This window comes from Dermochelys coriacea, chromosome 9 (assembly GCF_009764565.3).
Source record: "Dermochelys coriacea isolate rDerCor1 chromosome 9, rDerCor1.pri.v4, whole genome shotgun sequence".
Classification (NCBI taxonomy): Eukaryota; Metazoa; Chordata; order Testudines; family Dermochelyidae; genus Dermochelys; species Dermochelys coriacea.
Window position 1 is genome coordinate 16397030 of NC_050076.1, and position 22753 is coordinate 16419782.

Here is a 22753-nt window from a genome sequence, read left to right on the forward strand (position 1 = left end):
CTCTCTAGCACAGGTAGTTGAACACCACTTACAAATGCTTCCTGGTGAATAGCCTGGAATATAAATGTTGCCATTTGAAAATGCAGTGATCCCAGAAGAAGGGATAGGAGAGTTATATCAAGTGAGTTTTCCAAGAACCAGCTCCCCATTTGCTCTACGTGTTAGGGAGATCAGTTGCTGAATTCGCCTGCAGAAGGTTGCTGAATTTGCCATGTGGGCTGCAGAAGGTTTCGGAACAGAGTACAAGGAAACGTATCTGTTTGTTTCTCCTCCCATTGGAGAAACGTAGCTCTCCTGTCTCCCGTTTAATCAACAGAACCTAGCTTAGTCCCCTCTTTCTTCTGAATTATCTCAAGACGCTTTATATTTTTAAGCAATCCTAAGCAGCCTGTCTATGGGCACTGCATCAAATCCATTTATAGATCATTTCATTTTAACTAGTGAGCTGGCCACTACCAATTGGGTACACTGATTGATATTGTGGGCTATTTATGCCCCTCAGAGCAAGAGTATCAACTGAGCCAGTAGCTCCTAACACCAAAATCTTGCTAGAAAGAATTAAAAGCATAGCCATGACATTCCACCTTGTTCTGTTGCCCACAAATTTGATGGTGGTGCATGTTGTGAAATTAGTTGCCATAGGGAGGGCTCAGAGGATTGATAGGAGAACATGGAGCCTTTTAACATCAGTTCAAATCCAGCCCAGGTCAGCTGTAACATGAATGCATCCTTGATGACTGTTTATATTTCTATAGGTCATACTTTGGTGGATCTTAGTCCAGTCCCTCGCCAGCAGGGATCATTCCACTTTCTTGATGCGGGCATGAAGGGACCCCTCTACATATACCTCTCACCTCTCCTGTGTGACCACTGACACACACCACCCCCTCCCCCACTACCATGCAGGAACCATGGGCTGTATTAGATTTTCTGGCGCCTTCCATTGGTGGCTGATAGTAGAAGACACATTGGCCCTGGCAGCACAGTGCCTATGGGACATCTATGCATAGTCCTGGAATTTGGTGGATCCCCTGAGATCTGGGGCTGGACACAATGCTGCTTCTACGGAGGAAAGTAGGGCAAAACCTGCCTCCCCTAACAGAGGAACTGGAATTTTTCCTTCCCCCACACCTTCATCAGGAAAGGGTAAGCAAGGCAGTTTAGATGAGGGAGATAGTCTAAGGGCTGATCTACGCTTAAAAGTTTTAGTGCTATAACTATAAGTGAACTAATTTTTCCCCCTGATATAGGTATATCAGTAAAACCCTAGTGTAGGTCCAGGACTACAAAAGGAGCACTTTGCTGGTATAGCTGTACCAGGATCATGTCCTATTAAAGCACTCCCTTGTGGTGTAGACACAGTTTATACCAGCACCATTGCTGGTAGAGCTTATTCCAGCCCCCAGCCCCCTTTGTTGATAGCTCTGACAGACATAGCTATGCCAGCTCAAGTTTATACTGTAGACCTGGCCTAAATTCATTTCTACCAGCATAAAGGTGTCTTATACTGTTATAGCTTATTTCCATTCCTGAATCAGAATAAGCTATACTGGTATAAACACTGCTATAATTGTGTCCACAGCAGAAGGGTTCTGCTGCTTTACTGTACTGGTATAGTTGGATGCAAAGCTTCTGAGTGTAAACAAGTCATCGAGCGGTCCAAATTCCATATCTGGGTCTGCCACACACTGCATATGACCTTGGGCAAGTCACTTCCTCTCTTTCTATCTCAGTTTCCTCATCTGTAACAAGAGGACGGTAGTATGTTACTACATCATAAATACATACAAGATGTTCAGCTAGGCCAGTGAAGATGCCTTAAATAAAAAAAGACATGATCTGGCCATCTATTCTGATTTAGTCCATCCACAGGTAAAAATTCCAGTGAGAATTTGGCTTGAATAAAGACATCAAGGTTTGTCCCTCTGTCGACAGAGTACCCGAGGCAATGTGACCGCCATTTTGACTCCTTTCACAAGTGTTAAAACGTTTCAAATGTGTTGAAATAAAAAGGGAGAGGAGAGAAGGTACAGCAGATACCACAGAAGTTGTATGAATGGTGTGGTATCTGAGGAACGGTTTCCACATGTGGAGAAATTGCTTCACCCCCAGGAGAGGGAAAGATCCATAGAGCAGGTTGAATCATATTCACTTCTTATTTACTCTGTCAGTGTATCTCCATCTGGAGAGTCCAGAGATAACTTGTGCTTGCACATGTTACTCTGCCTTGTTCTGTTAGGGCTGCAGGTTAAAGTGCACACAAGTCAGAAGCTGGCAGTATTGAAAAAGGGAGCAGGGTGAAACAATTTGGCATAGTGTTGCCCAGTGCTGCTGCTGCAGCTGAAATATCATATGTCTGAGTTTCTGTATTTTTACTCTCAAAAGATGTATTGCTTTATTATTGAAACATGATCACACTGGATCTTGGGGCTTCCGAGTTCTCATAGGGCAATTGTTTTTCAGTCATTCAAACAAAGTTAAAACCACATCTCCACTGGGAATCCTACTCCAAAGCACTGACAATGAAAAAAACATAAAAGAAAATCTTCTGAGTCGTGAGTTGAAGGACTTAGAGAGAGAGAATACAGATCAGACTCTCAGTAATAAAATGGACCAGAAACCCTTTCTGTGGATTGCAGTACTGACACTCCTCCCTCAGAGGACTCTCAATTGTTATAAGGTTCTTCTGCCCTAGACAATTCTCTGTATTTTGTTTTTCAGAGTGACTTATGGTCTTTGGGGATAACAGCCATCGAGATGGCAGAAGGTGCTCCTCGTAAGTAGACGCGCTGCCTTGGTTGAGTTATTACGACTAAATTGTAACTCGCTCGTATTTGCTAAGCACCAGCCACGCACGCTGTTTTGTACAACAAACTACATACAAACAGTCCCCGCCTCCAGGAGATGAAAAATCTAAACAAGACTGACAAAGGGTGCGCTGGGGAGCCCAGAAGAGGGGGTGACTGTTGCAAACTGAAACAGGAAGGTTTCTAGAAGCTATGAGAAGTCTATGTGATCCAGTGGATAGAACACTGGAATGGGAGTCAAGAGACCTGGATACTGTTTCACTGACTTGTGATCCTGGGCTTCAATTTCTCCTAGTTAAAATGGGGATTGAAAAATGATTACCCTTCTTTTTAAAGCTCTCTGAGGTGTATGGATGAAAAACATTGTCAATGCGCTGAGTATTATTTCAGTGGCCTTCTTGTGGCACAAATAACAATGCAAAGGATTTAGTTGATGCGTTTAGGTAACTCGTAAACCGGTTAAGACTCCTATCAGTTTTATGCTAGGATCTTGTTTGTTAAAAGTAGCCAGGGCAGAGATCACTGCACATGGTATGGCTTTGAAGTACAGCACATACGTGAGCTGTCACCTGCATCAGTGCCTGTCAGTGTGGTTAAACACAAAGCTGCAGGCATACAAACTTCATAGCTAGCCCCTAACTCTAAACCAAAACTCCAGGGTACAGACATCCCCAAAACTTGGGGGAGTTCAGATCTTGATCCAAGCTTTGCAGCTTCAGCCCATCTCTAGAATCATGCTACTCCTTGGGCTGGAAGGTGCCTCTGGAGGGGTATTTATTCAAATCCCTCTGTGTAGTAGTATGTTGAAGTTCTTGTTACTTCAGAGAAATCCTGTCTCTAGATTCTCCACCTGCCCCTAACATATGCTCTATCTGTGAAATGATCTGTATCTCTTCTGCTTCCTGCCCTACCTAATGTCTTTTGTTGTACCTTTTAGCCCTTTGTGACATGCATCCCATGAGAGCTCTGTTCCTCATCCCCCGGAACCCAGCCCCACGGTTGAAATCGAAGAAGTGGTGAGTCTGGTCTTCAAACTGAAGTTCAAATGTTGTAAATTTTTATCATTTGTTTGTATTGTTAGCACTAAACAAACTCTTTACAGGTTTAGAGGTCTGATCCTGTTTCTAGTGAAGTCACCGGTGTAATTTCAGTAGGTACAGGATCAGGCCCTAAGGAAAGATTGCTTTGGTCTCAGCTGGCTGCACTGTGTGGGTGGCGTGACAACTTCTCTTTGAGACAGAGAGAGAAGCTCTCTAATGTTGCCATTTCACAGTAAAGAGTTGGCTTTTCTGAAGAGGTTTATGCAGCCGGAAGCCACATGACACTTCACTTGGCTGCCATTTCTTTCCAAAGAGATTCCATTTTCAAGTGGAAACATTTACTCTTTCCAAAAAAGGACAGTTTATCTTGAAAGCTCAGGAATGTGGAGATTTGAACTAAGTTTGGGTTTTATTTTAAAATTTTGGAAGAAAAAAATGCAACAGCATCTTGAAGAAAACCAGGACACTCCAATAAAACACACTTCAAAAAAATAAAAAGAATCCCTGAAGACCAGCAGATGTTTTGTTACTGTGCTGATGTAAGCAGGAACCCTTAAAGTGTTCTGGATGTTGGTTTCTACAATTTTCTCATCCGAGGTTCAGTTGTGGTTTAGCCAGAAAAGATAGGGAGCCCTGCCACTTAGTGGAGGGTGCGGGGCGGAGGGGTTGTGTGTGTATGTGTGAGAGAGAGAGAGAGAGAGAGAGAGAGTACTGCCACTCACCCTGACTGCTAGTGATAAAGAGGGAAAGTGCTCCAACTTAATGCTAGGGGTATGGAGTTGGACGGAAAAAGTGCTGTCTTGGTGGTAGAATTTTTGCCTCTCATCCCTTAGTGCTGAGATCACAGGTAAGTGGGTGCAGAGTTAAAGGCAGGTTTCAAAGAAAAGTGAGGTCCAAGTGGCAGTATTTCTAGGGTATGTCTGTTGTGCGGAGTGATCACTGAATTCCTTGGTACATCTTAGTTTGAAACCAGCATCCAAAGAGCACCACACCCTCTAAAAACACACACATGCCCAGCACTAATTTTGCCATCTTCATCATCAGCTGGCTGGATCTTAGTGCAATGCCAGTGGAAGAGACAGTTTTCGTACCAGTCTGAAGCAGTATCCACAGTGGTTATTCAGAAGTCTGCAGAGAGAGGTACGGAGGTTGTATGATATGATGATCTGTGAACTGCAGGCTCTTGTGCAACTTCCTTTTGATACCTGAAGCGATCCAGCAGCAGCAGACAGGTGTTCAGACATGTATTCTGTTGAGCCACCAGTCTCCCACTTACACGTTGGGTATGTCTGTGCTGCCATTGGAACTGTGATTGCAGCGCATGTAGACGTACAGAGGTACCTTTCATTGAGTTAGCATGGGAAGCAATAGCAGAGAAGCGGCGGCAGCATGGGCTAGCCACCCAAGTACAAGTCTGCCAGAGAGCCTGGGAATATACTCTGCTGGCTAGCTCAGACTGCAGTCTGCTGGGCTGCACCTTCACTGCTATTGGTACTCACGCTAGCTAGATCAGATCTACCTCAGGTACGTTTACACATGCTGGAATCACCCCTCTGACTGCTTGGCCAACATACCTTTTGAGTTAGCTGCATAAGGCAGACTGCAGGATGTAAGTGAGAGGGTTTATGTTGTGTTGTATTTATTCATCAAAGGCTGCATCTGTGCTATAAGCCAGGGGGATGTGATTCCTCGGCTCTAATCCAAATACGGTAGCTCAGCGAGAGCTAGCACCAGCATAAATAGCAGTGTTGCCGCAGTAACAGCAGAGGCATGGCTGAGCCATGGCAAGTACATGCCCACCAGTTTGAGGCAGGTTTGTACTCGGCACAGCTCAGCCAGGCCTCCACTGTCACAGCCTGTGCTACTGCAGCTACATTACTATTTATACAGGCACTAGCCCTCATCAAGCTTCCACAAGTATGCATGTGTGAGCCGGGAAATTATCGCCCCAGCTCATCGTGTGGACATAGCCAAAGGCAGTCTGAGCCTCCAGAGAGAAAGAAGGAAGCTGAAGAAAGAAATCACTGACCCCCCCCCCACACACACACACACACACTTTCAGGTAAAATTGAACAGTAGCAGGAGTTTTGTTTTATTTGTTCTGATAAATTGCAATCTGTGTCCCTGGAGTATTTTAATCCATCTTGCACAAGCCAGGTACAAATTCCATATCTGGGTCTGCCACACACTGCATGTGACCTTGGGCAAGTTACTTCCCTCATATTCCAGCTATACACAACCCTTCCCTTATATTCCAGCTAACTGTTAATATAGCCCAACTTTCACTGTTCTTATGTTCAGAAAGTTGAAGGGATGCAATAATTGTTCAGCTAAATGTCCCTAGACTTTGGGGCATTTAAACTCACACCCATATATTGTACCTCTCTCCCATTTTTTTCTGATGTGCTGCACTGGCCCTCCTGAATCCTAATTCCATTGATTTTGGGGGTGTTTGAAATCCACATCTGAATTTTGGGTCCATTTCTACTTGGATGGAAAACAACTTTTGCGACACCACCATGTCACTTTGCTGTCATGTTCTTTCCCTCATGTCATTAACCCCTGCAGCCTCTCTTTTTGGAGAGAAGAGAGCAAGAATTAAAAACTTCTAAGGGGATGGGATGGCTTGAGGGATTTGTAATCAATTACAGAACCTTTCACTTCTAGATCTGTTAAATTCCAGCTGAGGTCTGTAGTTGTCAAACTCGTTATCATCTTATGGCCACTAGGTGACCTTTCTGAAATGAAATGGTGGTCTCTGTCTAGTGCCTGATAGAAGTGTCTATCCTTCCTGATAGTCTGCAGCAAAGGGAAGGGTTGAATGGCCATTGAATTTTGTTTACACTCCCCTCCCCGAGTCACAGTTGAAGCGTGCTTATAGGGGCTTGGTTTTAAACCAAGTAATCTGACATTGTTTTAAATGTCTTCAACATGAAGCCAGGTGCAAGTCAATGCTTTTGACTGAGTTTTAGCCTGAGGTTTTGGGTCTAATCGAAGCAGGACAAGAAGCTGTGTATGCAAAACCCAAAAGAATTGAACCCCCACAAAATGCTTGCTCAGACCTCTGCGGTGCAAGTTATGCACATCCCCAGAATGCAGTCTGGCATCTTTCACAAGCACTAAAATCACAGGAGAAGAGCAAAATTTAAAAATCCAACTTGCTGGGTATCAAAGATCAGCAGCTCTTCTCTGTGTTTTGTGCTTTCCACTCCCAGGACAAGTAGTCTTAAATGGGCTTAGGACTGTCAACCTCTCCATATGCAGCAATATTGACCTCAACCACATTAAAGCACTGAGATGAAGATGGATTTTTCCATAGGAAGAAAATGGCTAACTTGCTGCAAAACCCTTGATGGTTGAAGATGAAGAAGTTAAGTCAGTGAAATCCACTGATAAGTAGAAAGGATTTGGGATCTTGCCTGCTGTTGCAAATAGAAAAACCCCTGTAGAAACACAGTCTGCCTGGTTTCTTGCTGAACTGCTGCACCTGTTTTTAAAATAGCCCTGCTTCTCTTTAAAGTTAAAGGCTGGCTCCTTGTAATCTTCTTCTTCTTCTGGTTCAAATCAGCATGATATGATGATTTACTTTTTGCCCCTGAATTCTTAAGCAAATGAAGCTTGAATTTTGGGGCTATTTTCGTAAACACTTGGATCCAGCACATCTCTCCTTGTTTATGCTAAGCATGGTATTTCCTCTGTGACTGCACTTTTCATCTGCACACATCCCTGAGCTAAGAAAGTGCTATTACATGTGTGCATGCCCATGGGGGAGCTGAGGCAACGAGGTGATGTGACTTGCTCCAAAGTATCACAGTGAATTGGAGATGGAACAAAGAGTGAAACCCAGGCTTTTCTCTTTAACACATGCTTAAAGAGCCTGATTGTCCCATTAAAGCAGAGCTCTGCCCTATGCTATGTGGGTCTTTGGGAGGCATTGTAGCTCCTGGAGTTGCTGAGAAGAGCAGTACCCCTTTAAAGACATGCAGCTGTGTGGCTGGCCAGCTGTTGTGTGGCTGGCTGGTTGTCGTGTGGCTGGCCACATCCTCCTCCCCTGCTCCTCTTCTGAAGAGGCTACGGTCAGGAAGGCACTAACTCTGAGCAGCCCTGGCACTCAGGGATTCTCAGTGACCATAGCTGATAGTTTTGCCTTGCCCCACCTTGTGAACCACATTCTGGCTTCCCTGGGCCATTTTAATTTGCACAGAGCTCCATTGGCTCTTAGCAGGCCTATGTCCTGTATGCCATGAGCACTCTGGAGTGTCAGACATTTGGGCTTGACTTTCTTTTCTGGAGTCACTTGAGCTTATTAGAGCATGTGTGTAACAACCCAGCTGCATGCAGCTGTCTTCAGGAAGTGCTGTCCCTGTTCTCCATCCAGACAGAGGTTAGAAGAAGGGGCTGGGAGTCCAGACTCCTGAGTATTCTTTTCTGGCTCTGGCATTGGCTCACAATGTGACCTGGAGCAAGTCTCATGAACATGGGTAAAATGCTACGAGTGCTGTGGGTGAAAGGCACTATTAAAGTGTGAAGTGCTGTATAACAGAGTGATTTCATACGTCATTCATAATGTGATTAGTTATGCATCTTCCCCCTATAATTTGCATTTCTTAGGATCATAGAAGCACTTGGGGTGTCCCTGTGTGCTGACAAGAAGAGACTACTCAGCCTTTCCTTCTTGTATACAGTAATCCTGTATGACTCTCCCCTATTCATATCGCTTCCTCCACAGAGAGCAAAAGAATGAGGCTGGAGGGTAGGTCTGACTGCGGGTGGGTTAGTTAACAGTTAGAAGCTGGAAAACCTGTGTGCCAGACAATCACAGCTGTGTCTACTTCTGTCATCACAACATATCACATGCCAGTTGCTTGAGTGGGAAGGGGGAATATAATTGAGAATGGACAAAGAAGGAAAAAAACTGTAAAGGCATGGACTTAGCACAGGCTCGGCAATCAGGCAGATGTGAATTCTAGTGTTGTGTAAGCATTGACTGTTCTTATTATTTAGTAAACAAATCTCTGTGTTCCTGGCCAAGTCATGGACCCTCTCCACCTCATCTTTCTCATCTGTAAAACAGGTTAATAATTAGAATTATGCAACATTTGTCTGCTTTGCCTCTGATAACTTGGTACAAACAAAGTCTTTGGATTTGATACACACAGGTTCACATACCCAGAGTTTCACCCTCAGTTTTGGGGTTGAAAGTTTCCATGATCTCAAAGTGAAACTCATGTGCAACTGATGTGTTTTACCAGGCTTCCTGTTGGAAACATGCAAAACTGAGGGCCATGTTCTCGGTGGTGTAAATTCATTGACTTCCATGGAGTTACCCCAGCAGATAAGCTGGCCCTGAAAAGTTGTATGGTTTAGGTGTTGAACCATAACATTGTTAAAGAAATGTTTGGTTATCTCACATGTTACGCTTTCTGAGTACCAGGAAAATTTGTTCAACATGTTATCCGCAGGACTCTTAGCAGTTTCCAGATCAAGGTGGGCATTCCATTAGCCCCATCCTTGTCAGAGCTTTATAGGTCATTTTTCAGAAAGGTGGGTTTTGTTTTGTACACTAACCAGGACTTGCATTGTGACAGAATGCAGGGCTACAGATAGAGCTGTGTGTTGCTGCAGGTCTGTTTCATAGGGATTTGGGCGGTCCTTCTTTCCCCTTTGATTCAAGAAGGTTCCAACTCCCTGAATTTCACTTTGAATTTCATGTTCAAAAAAATCCAAAAACTCAAAGTGAAAAACATTTGAAATAGCAAAGTTTTGCCTTATTAGGATTAAAGCCATATGAGAATGCCAAGTTTTGCAGTGTTTCCCCTTAAAGTAGAAGCCAGAGCTTGCTAGAAAAGCATACAAGTAGGTTTTATAAATTTCACTACATGCACATGCTGATGTTTGAAAAGTACATGCACAGATGGTCTCATGCACACATGCAAACAGAGGCCACTTTTTAAGTGCTGTTGTAAGACTACCTGTCAGACCGGTTGTGCAAAGTGTGTATTTGCTTTCCAGTAAAACATTGAATGTCTCACTAATGTCTGTGCTTATAATATAATTTGACTTAGTTTGACATTTTTGTGGTATGTAGTGTCAATACCGAACTAACTTTCATGTGTATATTAAAATATTAGTACTGCATATAAGCAGACTGGGTAAACAGGAGGTACTAATCTAATGGAATGTACTGCAACACAAAATCAAATTACTGGCAGCTGGGATTCATGATCATTTACATGTAGGCATTTTATATACCTGTTAAACCCAAGGAAGAGTCAATTAATAACCAGTTGGTATTTATTTACAATAACTGTCAAATAAACACCTTAAATATGTAATTAAACACTGATTCTTGGGGTAGTTCACTTCAGCAGGGGACAGCAAATTATTTTTGCAAGGTTTGTTTTAAGCAAACAGATTCTATAAAATAGAGTCTCACTTAAATGAGATGTTTTCAGTTGCTTTTGTTGTCCAGTATACCAGATAGTACAGTCTTTGGCTTCATTTCTCTGTAATGATCCAGGTCCTGATCCTGCAATTAGATCCTCAGTGTTGTTGTGGCTCCACATACATGAAGTGGTCTGCCCACATGGATCAAAATACAGGCTCAGAGCCTCAGTCTCTACTTTAACATGTACAAAGAACTGGACTGAATAAAGCTTCACCCAACTTTCTCCTTCTGGAATCCACCAAGAAACTGTTCTTTAGAGGGAGGGTAGATAGGAGAGATTTGCTCATTAATAAATCTGGATGGGGGATTTTATTTGAGCCAGTAGTGTTTATTTTCACATCCCAATTTGTATGGATTAGTACTTAAAAGATAAATCACTTTTTAGTCTGACAGTTTAAAAATAAAATCCCTGAAAGCTTATTGTTTTACCTCTCAATGCAATTCTGTAATATCAGTTGGCTTCTGACATTAATTTACACAAATGTTCCAGTTTGCTAAAGCAACATGCACCATAGTGGTCTGTCAGCATCTCCTTCTTGTAAATCCTTATTTTCTTGGGTTTATAATGTGCTGAAATTAGTTCCAGGCAGAACTTTTGATATGCAAAATCCGAGGCCAAGAGAAATTTGTTTTCTCAGATTTGCTTTGGCTGGAGTTTAGTTTAACTCTTTGTAGCAAGGCAGGGAGGGGAGGATGGGCCAAGCTAAGTCAACACAGCCTCATTCCCACTTCTTCCCAGCACAGCAAGAATGGCAAGTCATTAGTTTTGATCCACAGATGGGTGGAGGTTGAAGCATTATGGATACCTGCTGACAGTGTAAATCTCACAAACATACTATAGCCAAGATGTAATGCCTTATGGGATTAGTGCATGCTGACCAAGCTCCTGATGGGAGTAAGTGAAGGGCTAAGAACAGCAAGAATGAGTAGGAGATTGTACAAACTATAAGTATTTAAAAATCTGTGTAATATCAGTTGGGTAAAAGTAAATCACTTTGCTTATCCCACTTCACCCCAGAAATCCATTACTGCATAGAAAATGCAGTAATAGATAGTTATAAATAATTGTTTCCCTCTATCTGTGTTTTATAATGAGCAATAGAGAGATCTTTCTAACCGTCAACAGGAGATGAGAAAAATTATTTCAGGACAATACTGTTGAAAGGATACATTCTAACAATAATCCAATTTTAAAAAATTTAGTCAATTTGCAAAAAAAAAAAAATTCAAGCTGGTTGGTTCTTTTAAATATCCAGAAAATGTCTGACTTGTTTTTACTGCATGTAATTCTGGATTCGTGGTTTCTTTTTAACACAGTTACATATTTTTCTTTCTCTGCTAGGTCTAAAAAATTCCAGTCATTCATTGAGAGCTGCCTAGTGAAGAACCACAGTCAGAGACCAACAACTGAACAGCTGATGAAGCACCCACTTATTCGAGACCAGCCGAATGAAAGGCAGGTTCGCATCCAGCTTAAGGACCATATTGATAGGACTAAGAAGAAGCGAGGAGAAAAAGGTTAGCAGCCAAGCAGAAGAGGCTATTATATGTATTATGGTAGGATCTCAATCATAGACCAAGGCCCTGCTGTGTTAGGCACAGGATAAACACATAATAAAGTCCCTGCCCCAAGGACTGTGCCATGATGCTGTACTGAGATCAGACTATGCTTATGGCTGGTCACAGTTTGAACACGAATTTTACTCATTTAGAAACTGATTTAATTAAATGGGTGCACGCATTTAAGTGTGGACACTCTCTTATTTTAAATGAAGGGTAAGCAATTTCAGTTTTGCTTCAATTAATTTCTTACTTGTGTAAGTAAAGTCAAAATATAGCATTCTGCACCTGTAATAAGAGTCCACACCAAGGGAGCTGCAGGGATCTACCAAGTCAGTTAAATCACAGCTCAGACTGTGTCGACAAAGCCAAAGCGCCATTACTATTAGAGCTGGTCCAAGTTTTTCATTCAAAACCTTTTTTCTGATGAAAAATGTGTTTTGTTTGGGGGTAGGAAATGTCTGCTTTCAACCCTCTTCAGTTTTCTTAAGTTTTCATTAAAAAACAACAACAAAAACTGAGACATTCAGGGAGTTGGTTTTCAATGAAAACCCAGTAACTTGAAAAAAAAAATTCAACAAATACTAATTTGTATTTGTTTAATTTTTTCACAGGAACAAAAATCATTTCTTGGCCAGATCTAATGACTATTATTACTTAGCATCTGATCTTGCACCACTGGAGACAATGGGAGTTTTACCATTCACTTCACTAGGAGCAGGATAGGGGCCTACTGCACAGTTGTAATGAATCTAAACACTTTGTGAGTGTGCATTTATAACTGAGTATATATGCATGTATACACACCATGCAGACACAGAAGGTGGAACCCACTAAAGTCATATTTTCTTATGTCATGTTATAAAATGCCACAACACAAATCATATTTATAAATTGTGCAATGGTCTGTACAAATAAAAACCAATTCTCTGCCCCAAAGAGCTTACAACAATGTCTGCTACCGGACTAACCAATTGAAACAAATACATTTTCAATGAACTGACTTAAATCATACTGAGGCACAGTGAAGTCTCATAAAAGGAGGACTCAATAGATAAACAAACTTGTTAAAATAATATATTGCCAGTGCCAACATTTGAATGTGTGCTGTATTCTATTTTTGATCTCAAGGCTGAATTTTTTTGTAGAATCCAGCCAATTAACACATCACTATTTCTCTGATTTCTTTTAAGCAATATCATTTTTTCATGCTTAAATTCCATTTTCTGATATTTTTTTCAGTAAAATGAAAACAATAAAGCCAGATACTAGTGAAGTATTAAATGTATTTAGGCTAGCAAATGAAGGTTGTACCCTAGAGATGGAAAATAATTGGATAAATGTGAGCCTTTCTTTTCCTTTAATTCTCTTCATCCGATAAAGACTCTACATTTCACTTATATCCCAAAAGAAATTGCAGAATGTGGTACAACATTGTAATTGGGTCTTTATGTAGACGCCTTCATTGACTGGGAAATATCAATATGGATATTAATAGGAGAGAGAAAAGTGCATATGTTTAGGGAAAAGGAAGTTTATGCCTTCGAAACAGTATTTAAATCCCAGTTTCACAGGCTTGTTGCTGTAGAATTCTGCCCTGTATTTTAACTTTTGCAAGAGTGTTCCTGGAGATGAGGTTTAGAAATTGTACTTTATACATTTGTCATTTGTTTAATGTTATATTTTTATTTTACTAAAGGGTGTTGGCAGTTTCTATCTTTACATCAGCATCTTTCTGCTCTGTTCATATAGAGCCGTGCTGAGTGTTGAATCGAGAACACTGTACTCAGAATTTAAACTGAAACTCCATCCTTAACTCATCCCATTGTGCAAAGGAGTGTACTGCACAGTGACTGCTGTATACTCAGTCACAGCTGAATGCATTCAGTTTTCGACTAAATTTTCTTGGCTTTGTCGCCCGCATTTAGAATCAGACTTTTTGGGCAAAAAACTTGAGAATATTACTGATTTTCCCAGAATAAAATAAAGGAGGTTTCTATTCTCATACCAGAGCATCTGGATCTTCAAGCAGTAGAAAAACAAATGAGTCCAGTAAAGGGTACTGACATTCAATTATATTCCTAGATGAGACAGAGTATGAATACAGTGGAAGTGAGGAAGAGGAAGAAGAAAATGACTCTGGAGAACCCAGGTAAAAATCAGCTGCTCATTTCTCCCCTTGTATCTCTCTGACTGTGTACAAAATTAGTTAGGATTATAGGATTGTATGAGCTAGAGATGGAAAAAGACCAATTTGGTCATTGAGTCTATCCCATGCAAAGGTGGGATATATAGTCCCTCTGATAGATGATGCCTGGATATTCAATTGATGCTATGGCTCACCCTGACCAGAAGGCCGAGAAGAAGCAATAGCTTATTTTCTTTGCGATTTACAATACAGTATGCTAATGCCACAAAGAAGCAGAGGTTCCATATATTATACTATTCACTGGTGGGTATCGGTACACTGAGGGTTTAAAACTGCATTGATCTCTCAATGATAATTATTTTATTCTGTTCTTTCTTAAAAACATAAAAATCTAGGGTAATAACCACAGCTGTATTTTCTCTTTCATATGATGATATGTGGACAGCTGTGTAACTTGCCCACTTAGTCATTGGCCTCAAAATTCATCAATGCTAGGCTCTCAAGGTCCTATCAGCAGCATCCACCCCCTAACATGTCTGAATTTCTATCCCTAATCTGACCAATTTTTCGATATACAGATGAACATTTCCATATACTCATTTGGATCAAGCCTCTTAAATTGTTCTTGCAGTTTTTCACATCTTATATACATAAAACTGTATATGCAAGTATATTTGCATAAACAAACCAGACTGTTAGATGGCTAAGTACACAGCTTGCTTAACTAACTAATTTATATGTTTGAAGGAATTTTGTACATGCAAATGTTTATGCTCACAAGAACCTAGATGTGGGAAACTGCATGGGCAAGAATTTAGGTGTGGTAAAATTGTAGGCTCAATTTAAAGACAGTTCTTGACAATGTGGTCCTTTATTTCCAGGTATAGCTCCCTATTTATGTGTAGTTTCTCATCATGAAACCTTTCCAGTTGCTTCAAGCTAAACAGTGGCTGAACTTTCTTTTGATGACATTTTTAAGAATCATTGAAATTAGTATCCGGTTATTCCATTGTTTTACTGAGGTAATTTGGTATTTTTATTTCAATGATTCACACTAAATCTTCTTTGTGAACAACTAAATATAGTGCATGCCACTGCAATGGAAGGGACTTTGGTTTAGAGACATAAATTACTAGTGAGTTTGTGAACAGTGTGATGACCCTCTCGTCATGTGAGCTATGCCACAAATTCAAGGCTGATCCACCACTAAGCTTGTTGTCTCCTGAACCCATGTAAAAAATGAGGCAGCAGAACAACTGCTGCATCTCACCTGGCAAGTCTCTGAGCTGTTCTACCTAGTCCATTTGTGATTCCCGGTTTCCTTCACCAAATACTGTGCCAGCACTTCACTTGTTATACTTTCAATGGCAAAATGCAAAGCCAAAAGGGAAAGGGAGTTAAACATAGATACACATGCAGAATTTCTCTGTTGGGAGCGTAAACACATGGTTAGAACGCCTCGGATGCTTTTTCCCTGTGAAGCTCCATCCTAAATCTGCCTGGAGAGTCAACGCTGAGACGGGATTTCTTGAGGCTTCAGCTAGCTAATAAGGAGCGTTCAGAGGCCCTCCGACGGCAGCAGCTGGAGCAGCAGCAGCGAGAGAATGAAGAGCACAAGCGGCAACTGCTAGCAGAGAGGCAAAAGCGGATTGAGGAGCAGAAGGAGCAAAGGCGAAGGCTAGAGGAGGTAATTACTCAGGGTCATGAAATGGGCTTTTAAATGACACTGCAATGGGTCATATTTTTTGTAGGAGAACTAAGATACTGCTCTCAACCTGTTTAAAAGGAATATGTTCCACCCTTGCTCGGACAAACCAAAATGCTTTGTTGAACATAAAGTCTGTCTATCCCTGTTCTATGTGTGGTCTTATACTACTCTTCACCACGCTGTCCAAGTGACTATCTCCTTTGAAGTCAATCAGGCTAATTTACAGTAATGAGTATTCATTATAACAAACAGAAAAGAGTCCCCAGAAACATTTGTCAGATGTGAGGTTCCCCTGTAGATGCATTTTGTTCTAAGGTCTATCACGCACTAAAGTTTACCATGCCAGATTGGACCAGTGGTCCAGCAAATTCATTATCCTTCCTTTTGCGGTGGCCTGTGCCTAATGCTTGAGAGGAAGCTGAAAATCCCCCATAATATCTGCACAGGTTCTATGTACCACTTAAGTCCATCTTAAGCCCTGTTATGCAATGATGTACATGGAGGGGGCAGGACAAATTCCTTTCTGGCTTCTGCAATGAGTAGTTTATGTCCCTAAGCATGACATTTGATTACCCTGGTCTTAGCATATTAACTACAATCATTTTTGGTCGTAAAATTATCCATCTCATTTAGAATACAACTATAGTATTTGACTCAGCGTATCAATGAATCTCAGAGGCTGAGTATATACCGCATCAAGTATTTCCTTTTGCTTCAAATTGATGAGCCATTAGCTTCATTGAGTGACCCTTTGTTCTTGTGTTACAGAATGGTCTACAAAAGAGTAGAGGGGTTTCATCTGTTTCTACCTTTGACATGGTCTCTCATAAAGAAACTCATTGTCTGTCTCACCCTGGAGTCATCCCAACTGCCTGATTTAAGGGTCCATACATTAAGAGCAATTAAACTAGCTTTGAAAAGAGGTCACTGGTAGGAAAAACACTTTGCGGCAAATGGGCTATCAGGGCATCCACCCTATTAATTTGAACCAGCCAAAGTGTCTGTTATATTTAACCTAAATCTCCATACATTTTCTAGGTTTCCATTGCAATGGATAATATACCTTAGGCTAAAAGCTTAGACATGAAAGAATTTCAAGCAGCTGATAGTACACTTTTGTAAGAGCAGCGAGTGGTTGTTCTTCAAGGTGGTTCTGTTAGCCTCCTTCAGGGCTGTAAACAGCAGAGGGGCAAAGCACAAGCTAAGCATTTCCCAGTCTGGTAGATGTGTTGGTCTGTAACATTGTTAGTGTGCAGCATGTTCTACACTTGATAAATTGAAGGTCAGGTTTTTTCTTTTTTCTCTATACTGTTGATGAGTCAAGTGTAGCTTTGAAAAGAGGAATAGGATTCCACACACTAAAAAATCCCTTGCACTATCGTAAGTGATTATTTGAGGACTAATGTAAGGGAAGCTGACTCTGCCATTGTGCAAATGGATGTTGCTGCAAGCAATAGAGAAATGGAACAGCAGCAAAATAAAAGCAGACACTAGATTAGCTGAAATCCTATAATAAATACAATACTTACTCGACTTACTAGGGTATTAATATGTTACCTTTAAATTCTCTCTCTTCCCCAAACAGGGTTTGAATTTAGAGCTCTAATCCCTTTGGCTGGGCTCCACAGGGATCTCTCCTGTGAGGGGCTCATTTTATATTTGGGCCAGGAAATGCTGAACATGTTGCAAGATCAGGCCTCTAGTTTGTATGTGGCTCTGGAAAAGTCACTCCCTTTTCTCTTTCCATTCTCTTTCTATTCAAAATCGATATCACTGCATCCAGCTGTTGAAACTAATGCCTTAACTCTGGGTAACTGGAAAAGTACCATGGGCTGTTCTCTCATTGCCTCCTTCCCAGTCAACATGTCCCTTTAAAATTTTAGGTTTTAAAATGAGAGGGAAATATATTATGAGCCAAAGGGGTTGAGGAGACAGAAGGCTTTCAGCTGTTTTGTCATGCCACACAGTGCAGGAGAAGGAAGTGCAGCCCTAATTGAACGGCATCCTCAACCCAAACCCGATTCCAATATCAACATTTCATTTTGTCTCATGCTCTTATTTCAAATGACTGCTGAATTTTTGTAAAAAGCAACTTTGTGCCTTGCTTCCTCTTACATCTGAGGCTGTACACACCAAGTCTCTGCCCTCACTTGTGTGTGCTCATAGAGCAGACACAAGAAGCTGTGTGTCAAGCAGTGGCTAGCCTAGTGTCTGAGGGTATATCTTGTGCTCTCGGTGTTTTTAGCAGCAGCAGCAGCAACTGTCTTTGTCAGGAAACTGGTGGTTTTCTCAAGTCGCTGAATAAGAGCGTGTCACTGAAAACTCTCTAGCTGCTGGCATTATGAGTCAAACTAATATGATCTGTTGGTTTCACTGTTTGCAATGTCTTCAAATTTTACAACTGCTACTGTTTCATAAGTCACTTTGGGTCAAATTTTGAAATGTGGGGGTTATGGGCACTCGTAAAAATATCTTCATGTAGACTGGATAATTGCATGTATAAAGAGATACTTAGGTACCCAAGATGGGGGTGTGGGGATGGGCTTGCAGGTGCACATGGATTTTTTTTTCACTGCCACCTTTGGGATCTGCTTGTGAAAGTGGAGTTGCCTATATGGATGAAGATCTCTCTACCAGTTTTATTTTGCTACCTCTAACCAATAGTAAGGTTATTCAGGCTTGTCTACATGGGGAATTCATAGGGAAGCTAGTGCAGAAATAGCAAGGGGGTTAATATAAAATGCAATAGCTATTCTGCACTCACTCCCTGTGTGGATTCTCTTATTCTGTGCTAAATTTATAGTAATCCATTTCCAAAGTGGATTATTCTAAACTGCACAAAGGCACTCTTGGTACAGAGTATGAGTTAGTGCGGGGAGCTAGTGTGGAACAGCTATTCAGCAATAGCTATTCCAGGCCTTTTCCCCATGTAGACAAGTTGTTAGTGTTAGTAAGAAGAGAAAAAGCAGTCTTGTTCATTATATGTATTAGCTATCATTTATATATATGGCAAGAAATCAAGAATTGCTATAGTAAGGATTAAATAGAGTTTTTGAGAGGATGTAAACTCTCGTGCTTCAGGGTTAGTACAAAACTTTCCCTTGGGCAAGTTATTCCATAATTGCCTGCTGTGGGGTTGCATGCACCTTGCTCTAAAGCAGCTGACACTGGTTAGATGGACCATTGGTCTTTCCACTCTGGCAACTCCTATGTTCCTAATTGAGACATTGTTTGTTTTAACTTTTTATCCAGAGCAGGCAGGTTTCTGGCAATAGATAAATCATCCATAGACACTGCATTCTGTGTGGTTCTTGCCACTTTATTCTGTAATATGTGTAGGTAGAATTAGATGTAGGTATACTATGTATATGCCATAGTTAGGAGGATGACCTTGTTTTGAAGTCACAGAACTAGCCCTGTATTTCCAAGGTGGGGGTGACCTTTTATGACCATTTATATAGAGGAAGGGGGGAATTCATGGAATCTGTGACCTTGCAACAAAATCACTCTCTAACTATGGCATATAGCTGGTCTGTCTAGTCTGTTTATATATATTTCTAGGATGTAGCTATGAATGTAGTGGGGAATCTCATAGAACATATGTAGAAATCAGGGATAGGAAGACCTGTTAGGTTAGCTTGTCCTTCCCCTTGCAAATTCAGGATCATTCTGTACAATGTCTGTCTTATTCTAGTTTTAAATGGCTCAAGCAATAGGGCACCCAACAGCCCCTCAAGGTGGCCAGCAAGCAGTCTCCTATCTCAGTTTACCCCTTCATGGGGCTTCTTCAATAATTCACAAACACTTAGTCCCTTCACAGCCCTTCTCAGGTTCTGATTTTATGATTATAAAAAACAAAGAAAGTCCTCAAGTTCCTCCTCAAGTCCATCCATTTATCCTCTTACCAGGCCACTCCCAGACCTTTCCTGTCTGAAGTCCCAGGTTTCTCTGCTGGAGCCTATTCCCTCCCAGCAGCCTTTGCACTCCACTCTGGTCTCCCTGAAAGCTCACTCTCTGTGCAGCTTCCTACTGCTCCTTATAGAGGAATCAGCTGAACCCTGCTCAGAGATGCATCCTTAATAACTAGGATTGACTGTCCCCACCGCCCTTAAAGCGGCATGCCACTATATTACACACTGCCAACATGGATTTTTTCCCTGATATTCAGCTTATACTTCCTGTTGCTTAGTTTCATTTTTCTCACATCTAGTTTTAGCCTCTAATATCATAAACATTTCCTCTGCATCCCTGGTATGAGTTCCTACAACTTCTCAATGGGCATAATCTGTAGAAGGTATATTGGCATACCATATCTCATTTGCACCTATTCCATTAGCAATGCACATTAACATAATACATTGTAGCAGAAAAATAGTGAAGTGGGGCTCAGTGAAAACAAAGTTGCATTGCTCTCAGGGAGCTTGTCAAATGGGCTCCTTGTCCCTCTCTCCCCAACAATTAACTATTATAATTTTCCACTTGAGTTTAATGCTCATGAAAGGGGTCACAGCATGAGACCAGGAGACTGAAGTATTCTATCCACAGAAGAGAGTAGAATCCACAGAAGAGAGTAGTGGCCAATGTCAGCATGCCTCAATCCTGACTGGTGGAACCACCGCCATGGGTGAATGGGAAGCTTGGTCTGCATACCCTTTCAAGGATGCCAATTAGTGCCAACTGTGGTAATGATCACCTGTCCACCAGGGACTGGACTGAGAGCACCAAACAGTCACTAAAGGGTAGCAATCACAAGTGCATTGGGTTGGATGTCATTGCCAGTCCCTTGAGTTTATTGCCCCCAGGAAGTTACTTTAATATTTGGAATTTGCTCTAGAGAATAGCGTGCATTACCCCACTGTGGGGACAAGCCCTTTCAAAGCAGTAGGGCATTCTTACTTTGGACCTGAGGCTGTTCTCGCTTACAGCAGTTCTACACTGACTTCTGTTGAGTTACTCCTGGTTTATATTGGCATTATTCTCCTTACTCACCCCAGAGCTGAATATCCTCAAACCTGCATTCTGCCAGGAGTACCTGACTTCATTTTTGATCATGGGAAAATGACAGCAGTGAGAGGACCGGGGTGACGTGTATCATAGCAGGGAGTGGGGAATATGTGATTTGGAAAGGCTATGAAGAGGAGGGAAGAAAAGCAGTCAGTGCCACAGAAAGGAACCACCTCCTAATATCTTCTACAACTTAACCAATATTGGTTGAGGGAATGAGTCCTGTCCTTCCTTAACCATTTAGCATCAAAACAGTATTTGAAAAATTACTTGGAATTTTAGCTTGAATGTGACTGAATATGCATATTTCTCTCTCTCTCACACACACACACACACACACACACACACACACAGAGTACAGTACAGTACAATACAGTGTGTCCTGAAACTGGCTTAATGAGATCTCCTTAATGGAAGGATCCATCCTTTTGAGTAAAAGAAACCTGTGATAGTATGTTATTAACTTTTAAAAGGATTTAGTGACACTTACAGCCAGAGCCTTTTGACTCGGAAAGTAATTAAAGTTCAAATGATGCCCCAGGGACACAGAAATGCTATAGCTGTGTTGGCAGGATTCCATCCTACAGGGGTGTACACTGAGATCACAGGTGCCACTTAACTTTTCACATTTGTTGACTGCATTCGAAGCAGTGTGTCAGATTCTGTTGTCCATTACACAGCTGCAACTGCCAAGACAATGGAAGTCAGAACAGTGTAAATGAGAGCAGAATTTGGTCCAAACTCTTGTTCTTCTGCAAAATAAGCAGGTGCTGAAAATAAAAGAGAATTCAAGAAATAACGGTCATCCTCTTTTTATTTTATTGCTACAGAAAGTTTGGCACATGAATCCAAAACAGGTCTGAGATTTAATCGCAAAAAGAGATGTGAAAGACAAAAGAATATCAAAGCTAATAACATCAAAGAAAATATTCATATGGCAAAGAGTTATTTAGCTGGCTAGAACACCTTTTGATTTTTTCCCTTCTATTATTGCTAAAAGATAGCTGTCTAATAACCACCCTAGGGTTATCAGCAGGCATTGAACCCAGGACTTTTAGCATCAAGGCTAAGACTGCTGCCATTCCAACTAGTAGCTCAGCTGAATCAACACATCTCTTCAGTGCAGGCTAAGCAGTAGAAGGGGACAACATAGGTGCTGGAACTAGGGGTGCTACCTAGTTTCTGCCTTCAGCACCCCTACTATAAAAATTGCTCCAGCACCACTGGGGACAGACACATTTAGCCAATGTTCTTCCTGTGCAATATTGTAGCTTTCTTTTCTGCTTCTAGGCAGAAAATATAAAGTTCAAATCTTTACAGTGAATATGTGAGACAAATCCAAGTGCCTTGTTGTATACAGGTGAACTTTCATTCAGTGCCATTCTAGGGCCCAGATCCTCAGCTGATAAAAATTTCTGAAGCACCGCTATTTATTTATCTAAATATAAACTAAAAGTATAGAAGAGCATCTATTCCATACTCTGGGAGCAATTGACAAACTCTTAAAAACACAATGCATAGGAACCCCGGCAGTCACCCACTCAGAGATAGATTTATGCCAGCTATGACTCTGTCCATCAGCATTTTCTTTTGCAGGAGCAAGAAACAAATGACTTGTATAGATTAGGACAGGGATCGGCAACCTTTGGCATGTGGCCCACCAGGGTAAGCCCCCTGGCAGGCCGCACTGGTTTGTTTACCTGCCGTGACCGCAGGTTTGGCTGATTGTGCTCCCACTGGCTGCGGTTTGCTGCTTCAGGCCAATGGGGGCTGCGGGAAGTGGTGGCCAGCACATCCCTCAGCCTGCACTGCTTCCCGCAGCCCCCATTGGCCTGCAGCAGTGAACCGCGGCCAGCGGGAGCCGCAATCGGCCGAACCTGCGGACACGCCAGGTAAACAAACTGGCCCAGCCCACCAGGGGGCTTACCCTGGTGGGCTGCGTGCCAAAGGTTGACGATCCCTGGATTAGGAGAATGTTCAATAATGCAACTGCATCAATGCAAACCCTTAATGTAGAAACATGGTATCACTGCCGCT

General features: G+C 41.7%; 1 protein-coding gene across 31 annotated transcripts in view; it reads left to right on the forward strand.

Moving 5' to 3' along the window:
• The window catches only part of TNIK (TRAF2 and NCK interacting kinase), a 308457-nt gene that overhangs the window by 206658 nt on the left and 79046 nt on the right, over positions 1–22753 (forward strand). For 16 of the 31 annotated variants that reach the window (XM_043491760.1, XM_043491773.1, XM_043491762.1 and 13 more), the window contains exons 8-12: positions 2722–2776; positions 3745–3823; positions 11638–11813; positions 13929–14007; positions 15487–15691. In XM_043491760.1, coding sequence (XP_043347695.1) covers positions 2722–2776; positions 3745–3823; positions 11638–11813; positions 13929–14007; positions 15487–15691 — 594 coding nt within the window. The remainder of the gene's footprint in view (positions 1–2721; positions 2777–3744; positions 3824–11637; positions 11814–13928; positions 14008–15486; positions 15692–22753) is intronic. The other 15 variants (XM_038415430.2, XM_043491772.1, XM_038415434.2 and 12 more) reach the window with 1 other exon arrangement.